The 17,415-nt window shown below is 40.6% G+C and overlaps 1 protein-coding gene across 8 annotated transcripts in view; it reads right to left on the reverse strand.

Annotated features, from left to right (window-relative positions):
- The window catches only part of STARD13 (StAR related lipid transfer domain containing 13), a 312,543-nt gene that overhangs the window by 219,055 nt on the left and 76,073 nt on the right, over positions 1-17,415 (reverse strand). For 7 of the 8 annotated variants that reach the window (XM_063332552.1, XM_063332535.1, XM_063332543.1 and 4 more), the window contains 2 exons: positions 13,145-13,291; positions 8,025-8,159 (listed from right to left, as the gene is read on the reverse strand). In XM_063332552.1, the coding sequence (XP_063188622.1) occupies positions 8,025-8,159; positions 13,145-13,291 (282 nt within the window). The remainder of the gene's footprint in view (positions 1-8,024; positions 8,160-13,144; positions 13,292-17,415) is intronic. The other variant, XM_063332597.1, reaches the window with a different exon arrangement.

A 17,415-nucleotide genomic window follows, 5' to 3' on the forward strand; every position in this document is an offset into this window, starting at 1 on the left:
CGGTCGTAATAAGTACTGAAATCAATAAGGAAAAATTCTGCAAAGATGATGTTTCAGGCTACCTGCATCTATACTGGAGAGCTAATCTGTTGACATGATTAGTATCAACATTAAGGATACATGGGAAAGCAATTCACACGACTAAGTAACACGGTGTGAAATTTGTTTTTGCAAGAATGGGAGTTAGCACTCTTTACGAGGAAGAGTGGTCTCGGGGCAAAAACACAGGCCCAGGATTATGCATAGATTCTGCTCTTGATCACGCTGCAACCAACCAGTATGACTTGTAGAAAGACAATGAGAACCCAATTTCTACAAAGATTTTTGCACCTCTCATCTACCAGAGCTGTGCTACTCAGACAAGCAGCTGAAGCATAGACAGAAATCTTCAGCCCCAACCAAGTCAAACAATTGTGTCTTCAAGCACACTCTTTCTTTGAGAAAACGGAGCATCAAACACTAGTCTCCCTCGGGTCTAGGCTTCTTATTCCATCTTCTTGCACTTTGTGGGTCGAACAAAATGGCCTGACAACAGAAAAGGCAGAGAGCACTCTGAGGCAAGAAATCTTTGCCCTGAGGTTGCACAAGTCTTCTCAGGGCTTAACTATCAACTTTTTCAACTGGGGGCAAGGTCAGAGTAAAGCATGATCTGCCTAATCTTCACCTAGGGAAACACACCCCACAAGATAATGGACATAACTGCTGCTGTAAATTGTACCACGAGCCAATAAATTTATGACCACATCCAGCAGTGATAATGTGTGAAACTTATTTTAGAGACAGGTCATATATGCTTGTCAGGATCCTGAATTTTAGGAAAGCAAAATTCCAGCTGTTCAAGGAGTTAGTCAATATGACCCCCTGGGAAACTGCCCTCAGGGACAAGGGAGCAGAACAGAGCTGGCAGATCTTTAAGGATGCTTTCCACACAGCGCAAGAGCTCGTGATCCCCAGGTATAAGAAATCAGGAAAGGAAAGCCAGAGACCAGCATGGATGAGTTAAGACCCACTGGTCAAACTAAAGGGCAAGAAAGAGATGCACAGGCAGTGGAAGCAGGGACAGGTATCCTGGAAAGAGTATAGCGACACTGCCTGGTTGTGTAGGGATGGGGTAAAGAAGGCCAAGGCGCAGCTGGAGCTGAACTTGGCAAGGGATGCAAAGAAGAGTAAGAAGGGGTTCTACAGGTATGTCAGCCAGAAAAGGAAGGTCAAAGAAAGCGTACCCCCCCTCATGAACAAGACTGGCAAACTGGTAATGACAGACAAGGAGAAGGCTGAGGTACTCAAGAACTTTTTTGCCTCAGTCTTCACTGGCAACCTCTCTTCCCACACCTCTTGAATGGATGGACCGCAAGACAGGGACTGGGGGAGCAAAGTCCCTCCCACTGTAAGAGAAGAACAGGTTCGTGACCACCTGATGAACCTGAACATACAGAAGTCTATGGGATCTGACGAGATGCATCACAGGGTCCTGAGGGAATCAACTGATATATTGCCAAGCCACTCTCCATGGTATTTGAAAAGTCATAGCACTCAGGTGAAGTCCCTGGTGACTGGAAAAAGGGAAACACTGCACTCATTTTTAAAAAGGGTAGAAAGGAGGACCCTGGGAACTACCAACCTGTCAGCCTCACCTCTGTGCCTGGGAAGATCATGGAACAGATCTTCCTAGAAGCTATAAGGCACACGGAGGACAGGGAGGTGATTCGAGACAGCCAGCATGGCTTCACCAAGGACAAGTCCTCCCTGACCAACCTAGTGGCCTTCTATGATAGAGTGACTATGTCAGTGGACAATGGAAAAGCTACACATGTCATCTGTCTGATCTTCTGTCAGACCTTTGACACAGTCCCCCACAACATCCTTCTCTCTAAATTGGAGAGATATGGATTTGATGGGTGGACTGTTCGGTGGATGAGGAATTGGATGGATGGTCGCAGCCTGAGGGTAGTGGTCAATGGTTCAACGTCCAGATGGCCATCGGTGACAAGTGGTGTCCCTCAGGGGTCCATATTGGGACCAGTACTGTTCAACATCTTCATCAATGATACAGACAGTAGGATCAAGTGCATCCTCAGCAAGTTTATGGACAACACCAAACTGAGTGGTGCAGTTGACATGCCTGAGGGACGGGATGCCATCCAGACCTGGACATGCCAGAGAAGTGGGCCCATATGAACCTCATGAGGTTCAACAAGGCCAAGTGCAGGGTCCTGCACCTGGGTCGGGGCAACCCCTGGTATCAATACAGGCTGGGGGATGAAGGGATTGAGAATATCCCTGCCAAGACTTGGGGGTACTGGTGGATGAAAAGCTGGACATAAGCAAACAATGTGCGCTCACAGCCCAGAAGGCCAACTGTATCCTGGGCTGCATCAAAAGAAGTGTGGCCAGCAGGTTGAGGGAGGTGATTCTGCTCTTCTGCTCTGCTCTGGTGAGACCCCACATGGAATACTGTGTCCAGCTCTGGAGCCCTTAGCACAGGAAAGACATGGACCTGTTGGAATGGGTCCAGAGGACGGTCACAAAAATGATCAGAGGGATGGAACACCTTTCTTATGAGGACAGGCTGAGAGAGTTGGCGTTATTCAGCCTGAAGAAGAGAAGGGTCCAGGGAGACCTTACTGAGATCTTTCAGTACTTAAAGGGTATAAGTACCCTTATAAGAAAGATGGTGACGGACTTTTTGGCAGGGCCTGTTGCAACAGGACAAGGGGTTATGGTTTTAAACTAAAAGAGGGTAGATTTAGAGTAGATATAAGGAAGATATTTTTTACAATGAGGGTGGTGAAACACTGGAATGGATTGACCAGAGAGGTGGTAGATGCCCCATCCCCAGGGATGGGGCAGTGACCTAAGGTCAGGCTGGAAGGGGCTCTGAGCAACCTGATCTAGTTGAAGATGTCCCTGTTCATTGCAGGGGCGTTGGACTAGATGGCCTTTAAAGGTCCCTTCCAACCCAAACTATTCTTTGATCTTCTTATCTCGGATGTAAAATGAAGACTCTCCTTACATATTTCATGGAGAAATGAAGGATCAGACTAAGCTTTGCAAATGCTTCAAAATCCTCAAATTCCAAAAGAGTGCTTAGTAGAAATACAAACTCTTATGAGTTGTCACATTATAACTTCCTTCTCCACTGGACATCGGCAGCTATTTGATAAAAGGTTTGTCACAGATGCTCACTAATGAAATAATCTCTGATCCCCACTGGTCCAGGGGCAGCAAGATGGAACAAGTAGTGCATGAGAAACACAATGAATCTGATTTTCCTTCAGCTGTTTTTACTTTTGAATTTCTCTGGCCTCAAACAATGTCAGAGGGTCAGGCAGGCGTCACACTGCCTACAGAGAGATAATGACTACTACAGTCATAAATTATGGTATTATTAGTTTTTACATTTCTAATCAATGTCAGAAGATATCAGACATTTCTGGAACCTTTGACCTAAACTCTGAGACACTGTATATAGCATTTCTCAGGAAAAAAAAAAAAAAAAAGAATAGTATCTTCTTAAAAGAATCACAAACACTTTTCAGTCATGTGGGTTACAAGGCACTGTTTTGCTTCCCATTTTCTGAATCAAATATCTTAGCACAGATAAACTACAGTTCTACAAACAGTTTAAGCTATCAGAAGGTGGCACTGATGCTGAAAGAAGCGATTTCACCCTGTCTCATCTCCAGCCACTCTGACCCTCACTTGCACCAGCCTCCTAGTCCTGTGGCTGCGCAGTGAACCAGACCAAGAGTCCAGGTTAAAACAAGCCTGACACCTACAAAGTGGTTAATTTTAGCCCTCTCAGTTTAATAAACTCAAGCTATCTGGGGAACTAAAGCATGAGAAATCAAAACTGTGCTCATCAGCTGTACTTAAAACATAAAAGCAGACTTACCACAGATAAAGGAAAAAGCCCACCTTGTCACCAATACACGAAGTTTTGTTCCCTCACTAATTCCCAGAGTGTGTACTACAGAGGATATCGTGTTATGTGCAAGAGCTAGAGGGTGTTGTGTTTACTGATGGGGTTTTACACCACCTGGTATTAGACTCGTAAGTTAGGCCATCAGGGTCTCAAAGCTTCCTCTGCTCAGCGCATGGAGAGGCAGACACTGCCCAGCAAATACCAGATCGCAACTTATATGCCATGGGAGGGATTTAGCTCACCCAGCTCTAAGCAGCTCTGCCTCAGCCAGTCACTTCTTCAAATACTCACCCAGCCAACATCAGCACTTTGGGAGCACAAAGCACTCCAACCAGGTGACCTACATTCAGACGACTACTTCAGGGTGAGATGGATCTTGCTGTAGAAGTGCTTTCTTCTCTCCATTAATGGAATCTCCATGACGTAGATATGGACTTACAAATCCCAGTGTTTGTCAGGTGAAAATTTGCTGTTTGTCCCTCAGGCGCCTGACTTCCCCACCACCTTAGGTACGTATCTCCTTTACTAACTCACAAATAATGTTTCCCACAACGAAGCAACTTTTGGGGAAGGAAGGATGGAGGGGAGACATGACATGACACATCATTTCCCTAAACCCATGATTTTCACCATTATTCTATAAAAATGTTGTAACAAGTGTGAGTCATCTTTTAAAGACATATAAACAGAATACCTACTGCGACACAAAGTTTGCCAAAGAAACCTTCATTGCACCTTTTAAGCTGTCAGCCTAGTTGGTATCCATGAAAGTGTGCAGCCAACATCACTGCCTTGTATGGAGAATTGAACACTGCATAATCCTCTGCATATTATTCCCGAATAACAGCATCCTTGCTATTTCTAACATTGGTCTTCTCTGCTAGCATTGGTCTTCTCTGCTTCTCTAACATTGGTCTTACTAATCACAGTAAGTTATGGAGTACTTGGTTTTCTAAATGCCTGGGTGTATGAGCTCCTGGGGAGCAGAGATAGATAAGCTCTTCTTAACCTCCTGACTCATAAAATGTTGGAAGAGAAAAAAAAACCAACTAGCTCATCAAAATACAACGGGTCTGATTTATCTCTGTGTTACTCCCAAGTTACGTATTATACCACTTGGATCATGGGAGTTAAAGGGTGTGAGCAACCAGAGTGTGACACAGACGGAAATGGGCCTTTTGTCATTTGGATCCATCCCCTTTACTGTAATAAAAGGAACTTTGGCGTGCTCTTTTTAAAAAACAGGGAAAAGTCTGTATCTTAAGGAACACGCAGTGAGAACTCAGGTATTGGAGAGACGTGACTGAATGCCTGGAGCTAGACATGCCATTATTTGTATTTGCCTGGAATACAGCACATACGCCAAAAGCAGCACTTTGAAGGAAGTAAAATGATCTACTCTCCTGAATGAAATTCGCAAACACACAGTTTCAACATTTATCCCTAATCTAAAGCACTGGCCAGTTCCAAAACCAGCCCGGTAATTTCTAAAGAAATTCTGTGCCTCCAGTAGGTTTCTAGACCAGATGGTGCCCTACGCAACAGTAGTCCTTTCTGCATTAGGCTGCTCTTAGGGCAGTATTACAAACGTTTGATGCAATACATGGACCGTACTGATGAAGATTCATGGAACTGCTATTTATTGTACTGGAATTTCCTGAATTTCAACAAAAAGAGAAATGTAGACTTCAGAAAAGAAAAAAAACCCCAAAGGTACTTTCTCTGCCTTCTCTCCTACACGATTCTGGTCTAACAACACTATTGCTGCAACATCACTTCAAAAATATTTACACGGTATTAGTGGGAAGGCAGTTAAGCAATGATACTCGTCCATGCCCGGACATTTGGCCGAGGTAAAAAACAAATAAAGTTGGCAAATATCTTACGTTTTACTGAATTCTACTATCTCTTCCAACCAGAACAAGCAACAAATCAGAACAAATGTTTGCACTTTTGCAGAAATGGAAAACAGCAAACTTATTTTCTAAGGAAAGGAAATAGCTGGTGGGAAGACAATAATGTTCTCAATTAGTAAGCAAGTCGAGCCCACCTTCAAATTTCCATTTCAATGAACAGGAATAGGCTCATTTAATGAAACACAGAATTTGTATGGTGGCATGTGTATCACCCTTTGATAGATGAACAGCATGACAGTTTTAAAGATACCTTTAATATAATAGATTTTGCTTTAATCAAAATTGCGTAGATAACTTGAAATAAGCGCTTCATCAGGAGAAAGCAAACTGCTGAGCTATTGACTTAATGTGTAATTATTGCTACAATCTACCGTCTTTGGGATCAGAGGAATGGAGGGTGGCACGTGCAATGGCAATATCTGAAAACACCTCTGAAGCTAGTTGTGGATGAGATGCTAGCAGGACTCATACACATGGCAGAAAATTGCCAGAAAGTACACTTAAGAACAGAATAAACAGAGGGATAGTAACACAGGCTAACAGGGAAGTGTGAAGTATCGTTCTCTGAATGATCATGCAGATACCAGTGATTTGGCTGATACAATGTCCCTCCATTTCAAAAAGCTTCTGAGGAAGTTATCTATCAGACTCCTAAATTATGCTGTCAAGGAGGAAAAACAAAAAAGCAAAAAAGACGTCAAGAAATGAAAAAGTCTTTTCATTGCTAACTAAAAGCAAAAAAAAGCGTTAGGAATAATTGGTTGCCGCCTTTTAGAGTGAATGGATATTACCTGGCAGCTATATGTTCAATATACTCAAAAATGATCTGGAAAATGGAGGAATAACAAGGGACAGAGATTTCTGATGATATTATATAGGTTAATAAAAACAAAAACTGACAACTACTGCAAACAGACCTCATGATGCTGAATAAGCATAAGATAAACAGGCAGATAAAATTCAATATCAGTAAATACAGTCAGACATACTGAAAATAACCAAAACAAACAGTCCCAGGTATTCACTATTTCCTACAAGATTCCTAAGATTCAGTTTTTCACAGTTCAAGAATCACAGCCAAATAAATAATCCAGTAGCAAATTTACAAGAAGAAATAAGTGTTTTTTCACATACTCCACAGTTAAACTTTGGAATTCATTGCCACAAGATGCTTTGAATATCAAAAGAACAAATAAATACAAAAGACACAACTGGTGGCAAAAAAGACCCCCGGGGGCTATTAATTACAAAACTGCAATATAGTGTCTAGCTTCAATGTGTCTGCATGATAAATTCCTCAAAGGAAGCTGAAATGGCATACTACCTGCTTACCCTGTTCTTACATTTCTTTCCTGAACATCCAAAGTTGGCCGCTGCCAAAGAAAGGACACTGGACTAGAAGTACCTTTGATACAACCCAATGCAGCCATTTGAATGTTGTGTGATGACCATGGACACTGCTGGCACCCAAGTAATTTACAACTGAGAGGCAAAACCACCCACATTTTGGAACCAAGACACTGATCCTAAAATACCTTACTTTTACATCCATAAATATAACAACATTTGGCTATTGAGGAAGTGAATCAAAGTCGTTTGGGGAAACCCTTTGGTTGCAGACTACAGCATCACCTTGTGAAAAAAGAAACAAAATAAATATTGCTATTATTGATTAGAGGTAAGGTTTAACAAAACCTCCAGAGCCGAACATTCTGCTTACGAGAGAAAGCAGGGCGGAATCCACCCTGAAGTGTGCCAAACCAACACCCACATTAAAAATCCTGAGAAACTAATTCTAAAATAAGCAATGAAGAAAAAGATGCAGTAGATGATCTGATGCCTGGAAACCATCACATCTAACCTCCAGATGAGATGAATTACTCTTTAGAAATGCCTGTTTCTTTCAATTGACAAGGCAGTCGAGTGACTTGTTCAGATGTAGAAGTCTTCACTAGAGTTGTCTAAAATCAAATTAGATGAATCCCACGGCCCTGGAGTCTCACTGAAGGCTGACAACTTTCATCTATACCTCTTTTGCAAACCAAACTCCTCCGTGCAGTGCAATATTTGCAGAACAAACTACTTTGAGGAAATGCAAGGGCAATTTTAATGACAAATAGTAAATTTTGAGGTTACTGAACCTCAGAGTCAGAGAATGTTGTAAATGTGCTGTAGCTACTTACATCGGTTTTAGGTCGTGCTCCAGTTGACACTGGGTAAGGTAAACAGTCTAGATCCTGGTAGTCTGCTTTTCTATTTTTCCAAGATCCTTTTCCTTGATGATCTCCATAAAAGCCTATCTCCACTTGAACGGGGCACTGTAAGAGAATTTTAAAAACCCTGTAAATAAAGGCAAGTCATAAATATTTTAATGTGAACTGCAAGATAAAAACATTGGAATTTTATCTTTTTAAAGCTTTTTTTCTCTGATGTAAGGTAAATATTCGGGCTCAATCTTCTCACTTAAAACCCCCTGCTGCATCATTTTTACATTTTGCTAATTTAGACATCCAGATGTGGTTTCCTTAACAGCTAGTATACACAAATGAAGATCTAATAAATAGTAGTACACCTTCCTAAATATCAAGGAACTGAATCACCTTGACCTTAGAAAGAGAAATGGTTTTATTCAAATTATTTAAGACTACCTTTTCACTTTATTTCACATTCTTTTTTCTAACTCAATCAGAGACCCAGCAAACTCCCATTTTCAGACCACAGATACTGAACTTTCCAAATCCCCTCTTCCTGGTCCCCCAAACCTGGGCAGATCTCACTCCCACGCTATTTTTAAAAAATGCATGTCCTAACTCTGGGCCCGCATGGACCCAGCCACACTGAATTCAGCGCCAGGAAGAGACCAACTGCTCAACATTGCCCCCCATACCCTGGTTTGCCTCAAAAGAACAACGAGGTGTGTGAGCAAGCAGCAAGCCGTGCTGCAATCCGGCAGGATCCATGCTGGGAACAATCAGGGAACTGGGATGATGGGCGCACCGCAGAGCAGCCCCAAGCCGTTGGGTACAATCAATCAAAATCAGCCCGTTTTCTGGCTGCTCCCCTTCACAAGAGGACAAATTTGCTGCTGGTCTTTAACAGCGACTGACTAGTTCCCAGTTAGTATATTTTTAGGGCTGTAAAATTAGGAGGTTTTGTTTGCAAAGTTGACAAAAGAATCAGTATGGGGCCCAAAAAAGTTCGAAGATAATACACTACTGCAAAAGAATGAAGAGAATGTGTAAGTTAAAGATGAAATTTTGTTCAGTGAAAGGCGTATCTCTAACATACGACAGGTTCATTATAATCAAACAGGGTTTCTGTGTCACTATCCTTGAATGATAAAGGACTACAACCGAAAAACGTGATTCTTCAGATCTGCTTTTTTTTCTGTACTGAAACTGAGTACTAGACATCAAATGGAAATGAAGTAGAGACATTAAACAACAGTGAAACACGCTGTTTACAGCAAGAGTGTTTTATCTCTGCTATCTCACTTACAAAGTACCTCCTTCTATATTGCTAAGAAAGTCTTTTTTTCATAGGAAAGGTACAGGTTTTCAAGGAGTGGCACTATTAATTGCAGTTTTCCAAAGCTAGCAGTTTTGCTGTTAGTACATTCAGGTAGCCCAACTTTTTGTACTTAAATCATGTATTTATAGCATTGGTGAGAGAATGCTTCAGAAAATAACTTTATGACGGATAATTATTTTTAATATCTTTTCTGGATCAGATACTGAGTCATCCAGCCAGTGCTACTGCCCAATTCTATTTCCCAGTAAAAAAACTGACCACCAGTAACTTGCAGTTTAGACAGACATAAAGGCAGACCACCTCTTAGCATTCATCTGAAAGTTATTATGTTTTAGAAAACACCTTAAATTTGTCCACCAAAATACTGCAAGACCAGCTACTCTCACCAAGAAGTCCCATAACATTCATTTGAATGAATGAAGTCTATTTTCATTAGCTAATATTTAGACTTCTTTCTGAAAAATTTTTGTTCAATCAAGTATTATGAATGACTGATACCTTCACAACAGGAAAACTTAAAGAATAGTAAAACATCAAAGAGTTACTTCCACAAACAGATGAAAAATCCTTCATTAGAAAACTGATTGGCTCAACCTAGTGACTAAATTACAAAATATATTTGAGACACAGCATCTGCCATAAGAAATGAATACTCTGTCATCTGTTAAAAATTGCCCACACCCTCAAGAGACCAATTTTCAGAGCAGTCGCTCCACCAAACATGTTGCCAATCATACAGTAGTCACCTACTTCTGAGACCTCAGGTCTACAAGTTGGCCTTGCATCTGTGAGCACTTCACCCAAAAATCCTTTTCAATCATCATTTCTTTTGTCAGTTCCCAGTTTATATAATCAAAATAGGATGAAAACATATGAAGAATCCGTAAGTCGTTCATCATTTTATAGAAGCCAAATTCATACAGTTACTAGTAAACATATGTCTTAGATACATCTTCTTCCTATTCAAGTTTCACTGTGAGTGACAAGAATAAAACATATGATATATGTGGAACAAATTACAAGCTATAATAAGAAATATGGACCAAATGGGATGAATCTATAGAAGATAAATTACTCATACAACTTGTATGAAAACAAGAGTTTGTTCATTTTTTCCGCTGCAACTGTCATTCTGAGATTTTCAAAATCTGTTTCTTCACAGTAAATTCATGGAGGTATTTAGTAGGCTGTTATTTTGCTTCTTTGACTAGACGGGAAGACTAAGGTCAACCCGTTTTGAAGTAAATTATTAAATTAGGACAGATGATTCCCTTGTTCAGAAACGGTTTGATTACAAATACCTTTGCAGGAGACAGCAAAGGGCTTCCGTCATCAGTTTCACAACACACTGTCCCTGACTATTCTTGCTCTGATCTTGCTGGTCTCATCAGGAAGAATTTTGTGCTAAATATCCTCTCCAGCTCCTGTAGTGAAATTGTCTCTTGGAGGTTTAAAGAACATTTCCAGTCTGCCAAATAAGGCCACAATAAAAATATGGCTGATTCACATGATGTCTGCCTGCCCATAGACAATTTAAATGAAGCAAGCTCTTCTGCTTCAGAACAGGAAGAAGACATGACCTGAGGAGCACCTCTCCTACGAGGACAGGCTGAGAGAGTTGGGATTGTTCAGCCTGGAGACGAGAAGGCTCCAAGGAGACCTTATTGTGGCCTTTCAGTGTCTGAAGGGGGCCTACAGGAAAGCTGGAGAGAGACTTTTTACAAGGGCATGTAGTGACAGGACAAGGGGTAATGGCTTCAAATTGGAAGAGCGCAGATTTAGATTAAATATCAGGAAGAAATTTGTCACTATGAGGGTGGTGAGGCACTGGAACAGGTTGCCCAGATGCTCCATCCCTGGAAGTGTTCAAGGCCAGGCTGGATGGGGCTCTGAGCAACCTGGTCTAGTAGGAGGTGTCCCTGCCCATGGCAGGGGCGTTGGAATTGGATGAGCTTTAAGATCTCTTCCAATTCTATGATTCTATGATGAAGAGGAGTGTAACTGCTCAAATATCATATTGAGGAAAAAGCTAGTTTTGGAATTGATGTTAGAAACATCCTTGAAATCTTTTCAGACTCATCCAAACAGATGCAACTATTTTTAAGGGAAACAAGTGTACCAAGACCAGTGAGGCTGCCTTGGAGGTAGGTTTTATCTGCATATTAGGCATGACCAGCTCTGTATCACTAGCACAGGCTTTTGGTGGGGGAATATGCCCTAGGAAGAAGGCTGTTCCCGAAGCCCTGGCCTCTGTACTCAGAAGATGTGTTGTCACCAGGCTTCAGTAAGAGAAGTGCAAGCATCTGGGATGCTGGTGTTGGCATTCTCTGTGCAACCACTTTTTATGTTGTTGTTTGTATGTATCAAAGCGCATTTGAAAACATTGTCTATATAGATTTGCTTTTCTGCTGTCTACACACTACATGCCCTTCATTGAATGCTCCAGCAATGGATTTGAAGTCCAGTGTCCTGTGATGTTCAAGCAATCATGGAAAAAGAATGACCTCTAACAAAACCATGGGTTTTGCCTTAGTAGAATAGGCACAGCCATAAAATCACAGTTGTTTGGATCACTGGTGACCAAAACCAGACTGCCTCACAACGGGATGTGCTTAAACTCTGACGGCATGGATTTCACTTTTAGGCAGAAAAGCAGACTACACTGCCACCGCATTTTGACAGAAGACATTGAGCAGTCTCCTACAAGATGACAGAACGCTGTCCATTAATAGACAAGTTAATGATGAAATTAATTCAGTTGGACAGAGCTGATTCTGACTTGCTGACATGTACAACAAGAAATGAGACAGTCATGGCCACACTGTTACTAACACTCTCTCTGCGGAACATGAAAACGCCTACTGCAAAGCACAACACCGAGATGTAAGATTCTGAACATCCCACCTTGAGGGACATGAACATTTACACTACGGTTCGCACAGACATTTACTTAATGAATTTACTTTTACAAAATGAAGCAGCATTGGAACAGCAGCAACGGCAAAAGCATTCAAACAAACTCACCTTCCAGGAATTTCAAGCCAGCACTAACATTCAGCACTGCAAATCCAAACAACTCTATCTTAAGAACTTTAATCATAACCTAACGCAGAGAACAAACACTCCTACTTCTCACACTGTTCACTCTCCAGTTACTTGGTCCTATAAAAAAACCTTGCTTATTCAAAAATTACTAAAATAACATCATCGCTTCTTAATCCCATTTGCCCTCAAAATAAAAGCTTGGGAAACTGCGTGTCATCAACAGATGACACCTGCCACCACAAAATATTCTTAACTAGAGGAATGCAGCTCTAAATCAAATATTCAGATAAAATAAAGAAACAAAAAATACTAACTCAACTCTTAATGAAGGTACATAGTGTCTCTCTTGCTGTTATGTCTTAAAAAAATTATAACAAGTGTAAATAGGCTAGCACTGTAACTTTAACAATATTCTACCCTGAAAAACTATCAGATGCAATCATCTGGATTCAAATTCCCCTCTAAAAAAGGTGTTTTAATGGTTTTAAGTCGTATTGACAGAAAACGTACATGTTTCATCCTATGACATTTCTGTTTATTTGACTGTTAGTCACCTAAGTAGTTCATGAGATTTTGTTATTATTGAGTGAAAACTGTAACTTACTTTGTCCATAAACCTGAGCTCCTCTGCCTATCCAGAAACACAACCAGATCTGGAAACCATTGCTTGATGAGCATCTGATAGCTAAAGGTTAGAAAACGTATCATACGACACACACATTCTTACCAGTTGCTTTTGAGTTTTGGTAGAAGGAGTACTGGAGGGAGAAGAGCCAGCACTCAGAGCTTCTTCAATATCTAAATTCAACTGTTCCAGTTTCTTCATAAGACATGACATAGAGTCTGACCATTCAGATCCTTTTTCTGGTTGGGTCTACAAGAAACGAAACATACATGAAGTCTTAAAACATTCAAGCTTTTTGTAACTTGAAGACTCTCATTTTTCTTCTAGCCCTCAAGGAAAAAGCTGACCAGCTCTTGCCCTGTCCCTGAGTAACTTTCTCCTTTTAGAAAGCTTCAACTATCACTCCAGTCCTGATGACACATATTCGTAGCTGTTCTTCATACTCAAATGATCATGCTTCACTTCTGTATATCTGAACAGCTTTCTAACACTTCATCTTGGGTGAACCACTGCCAGCTTAAGCTAAGTACAACCAAGACCAAAACAAAAGTAACTTTAATGTCTCCTCCTTAAGCCACTTCTGGTTCAGCATCTCTCCCCTGATTGCTTGTTGTCAATAAGAATCAGAACATCGAAGGTCATTGTGTGCTCGTATTTTATTCCTTACTATAATTCCAGGCTTTGTCAAATCTTGCAGCTTTCTTTTACCCATCCACTGGGAATACTTCATTGGTCTCAAACATTTTCTGTTTTCATGGATGTATCTTCCCCTTTTATCACTGTATGATGAAAACATTAATTCATTGTAGTGCAACTGCCAAAAATACTTTTCTTGTTCCTTAGTTTCCTCAAAGTCCTTTCCAGCGATTCCCCTTAAGCACCTTGCCATGGCAGAGCCTGTGCCTGCTGCTGCATTATGCCTTGATTTCCTCATTCAAGAAAAATACAGTCACCCTGACCTCCCTGTCATCATGGGCAGCTACAGCTCCCCAGATGAGTCTTTGTCTGAAGCTACTTCAGTTCTTTCATCCGTTTTACTTTTACAAACAATACACATCTTTGCACAGAGGGTCATTTCATAGCAAACAATTCTAGCTGACTGAGCATACAAACAGTAATAGCGTGTTGCCATCCTGCTAAAAACGTAAGAGCATCATACCAACACTCTGCGATACCTAGGGGAGCTAGATGAATACTGTTATTATTCTCACCTGATAAATCTTTATGGCAATTTGTTCCTTATGAAGGTTTCACAAGTGGAACAGAGAGATAATTGTAATTTGCTCACTTCCATAGAAAAAGGATTTAGGGATAGAATCCAGAAGGCTCACTCCAGTATTACACTGCCATGTATTTTTACTAATGGAATTACTCATCTTCACCACAGTAACTAAGAGTAAGGCCCCAGATCGTCAGACATCTGGTCCAACATTACCAATAGAAGCATGTTCCCTTCAGAGGGGCTAGGGATTCTTTTGAAACACGGAAAATTAGACATCCAATCTTTAGTTTTCAAAATCTTTATTTGGTATTTCCCAAATTTTTATAACCTCTGAGTATTTTTCCTGAAATACTGCTTAAAGTGCTAAGCTGTATTTGAACTCTGTAGCTATTAAAATTATTTAAACTGGTTCTTTGATTACTTCCCATTGTCTTCCCAAACATTTTGAAGTTAAATATAGGAAAGACACGATGTTCCACAGAAAATGAGTATCAAAAAGCCATTCTTCGTGTTGAATCCTTTCTGAGTGAGACGATCTTACACAGGAAACGTGCATGTTGATAAATGTCCTAAACACTAATTTCTAGACAAAGTAAAGATTCTACATTTTCCTGTAGTTACGCTTCCTCACGTACTGATCTTTCCAAAACTAAAGAATACTCAAAACACCCAACAAGGAAAAAACACATAACCCAACCCAAACTCCAGCAACAATGAATGTAGGAAGTCTGTCAAAATCTATTAGGAAGGTTCTATTTCACAACACAGCTGAACTGTAATTTAAGAAAAAGGAACCTTAAGAACTTGCTTTCTTACCAATCGGCCGTAAACAATTCTGAGGAAACAATTACATCCAGAAATGAGTAAAATGTGTTTATTTTTTCAGTGAGCTATGAAAAAATTGTACCTGCCAGGTGACAAACATTGAAGGTTGTATTAGAAGTTAGGATTTTTGAGTTCAAAAAGAAGTAGGGGAGATTTACACACGTGCAAACAGTCCATTTCCTGTTCCATGAGAGAAAAGAGTATTTCGGGGGGCTGGAGGGGTGTCTCTAATTTCGCATTTTCCACAGAAAATGCAAAGATGAAAATTTGTGAAGGCTTTAAGAAAAGCTTCCAAATATTTCTGATGAAGACACTCCAAGTGCATGTAATAATACACATACGACATAGTGTTACAGTAAAAAATACAGCTCCATGCACTGGGAGGCACGCTTTGCCTTTACCTCGACAAATTCTTCCCTACTGGAACAAAATTTCCAGCATCCACCAACACTCTGCAATACATCTGTATGAGCCAATTCCCCCTTATTTTTAAAAATTTATTGTTTTACTTGTTTCCCCAAACTCTTAACTCTCCTAGCTTTCTCCATTCAGTTCTGCCTTTTTTAGTTCAGTAAGACTTTTGTGTCTATTAAGGGGATGAGGAAAAAGATGGGTTTTCATTATCCTTCAAGATAAAGCCAAATGGGCCTAGTTAACAAATGCCATTCACTAATTGGAAATTTGGCACAAAAGCGCCATTTGGAACAAATGCTGATTGGCTATGTATTTCAAAGGTTGCCTGAAATTTCCTGCTGAAGAGCAAAAACATGATGCTACTTACATTCAAAAATATACAGCCTGCACAGTAGGACTTCTAACCAGTGAATAAATTCTGCCTAATCCATTCACGAGGAACACAGCTCCCCAGTGTTCGGCCCTAGTAACTAGGTTGGACGCCATCAAAGTGCTCAGAAGAGCCGAGTATTGGTGTAGCCTGCCCATAGCAACTGCAGAGGCAGGAGAGTCAGAGCATGTTTGGAAGCTTTTGTGTCTTACCCTTCAGGAGGAAAAAAAAATCTCACACCAAATTATCTAAGAATCATGGTCTGCTTTATTAATTGTTTTTCCCCTAAAAAGGTGTACAGGGAGAACACTCATTTCTGTATACTCTCAAGGTCTGCTTTCTTTGTTGGAGCCACAGTCATTCAGCAATGCACAGGAATGCTGTTATCTTTTGAAGAACCTGAAATGCTTAGAGACAGAAGTGCATTGCAGGAACACTTTTTGTACGTTACCTTGGAATACAGAATCATAGAATCATTTAGGTTGGAAAAGACCCTTAAGATATCATCGAGTCCAGCCATTGCCCTAACACTGCCAAGTCCACCACTAAACCACGTTCCTAACTGCCATATCTACCTGTCTTCTAAATACCTCCAGGGATGGTGACTCAACCACTTCCCTGGGCAGCCTGTTCCAATGCTTGACAACCCTGTCAGTGAAGAAATTTTCCCTAATATACAGTCTAAACCTCCCCTGGTGCAACTTGAGGCTGCTTCCTCTCATCCTATCCTAGACAGATAAGCAGTAGTAGAAAGTGAGAAAAGAGAATCCCTCATCAAACAAGTCTTTCAAGGTGGAGCAACTTCATCTATGAAGATCATGCCATAAATTAGGCAGTGAATAACATATTGGCCTTGAAAGTGAACTCCTTTGCCATATGGATTTCTCAAGTCCCATATATTCAGGTTGGATAAAAAAGAATAAAACCATAATTGAACAGAAGTAGCATCCTCTGTGCTAAATATAAAATTAAACGGTGTGCACTTCCTTAAACTTAAAGCAGTTACAAATGCAGCTGTTATGCTTCAGATAGTTATTGTATATGAAGAATTAACCCAACTGTTTAATTACTAAGACACATTTAGCAATCAGCCAAACATACAATTTAGTTGTAGGTTGCTACTTCCTACAGCAACCACAGCTTGTTTCAGAACAGCAAGCTTAATGTTTTTGTTACGTGTACACATTCATACTGATTCTGTGTTCACTTACGTAGCTGAAATTTCATTACTACCAACAACAAATTACAGAGGTAAAACAGGGCGCAAGATTAGGGTCCATCACCCAAACCATTACTTGCTCTTTCCTTGGATTAAGAAGTAAATACATTCCAGACATTCAACTCTCTGTGCCTTTGGGAGCAAAGGCTTCTGCACCCTGTTTTTCAGCTTCCAAGTGGTCTTCGCTAATCTTATTCAGCAAAAACATCTGTGATAAAAGGCATATTTGTTTCAATGTTTTGCCCACGAAGCTTATTGCAATAGGCATAACAGCTGCCAGCAAATCTAAATTTAAACTGAAAGGATGTGGCAGAAATGAACGA

This window comes from Chroicocephalus ridibundus, chromosome 1 (genome assembly GCF_963924245.1).
Source record: "Chroicocephalus ridibundus chromosome 1, bChrRid1.1, whole genome shotgun sequence".
In the NCBI taxonomy this organism is placed as follows: domain Eukaryota; kingdom Metazoa; phylum Chordata; class Aves; order Charadriiformes; family Laridae; genus Chroicocephalus; species Chroicocephalus ridibundus.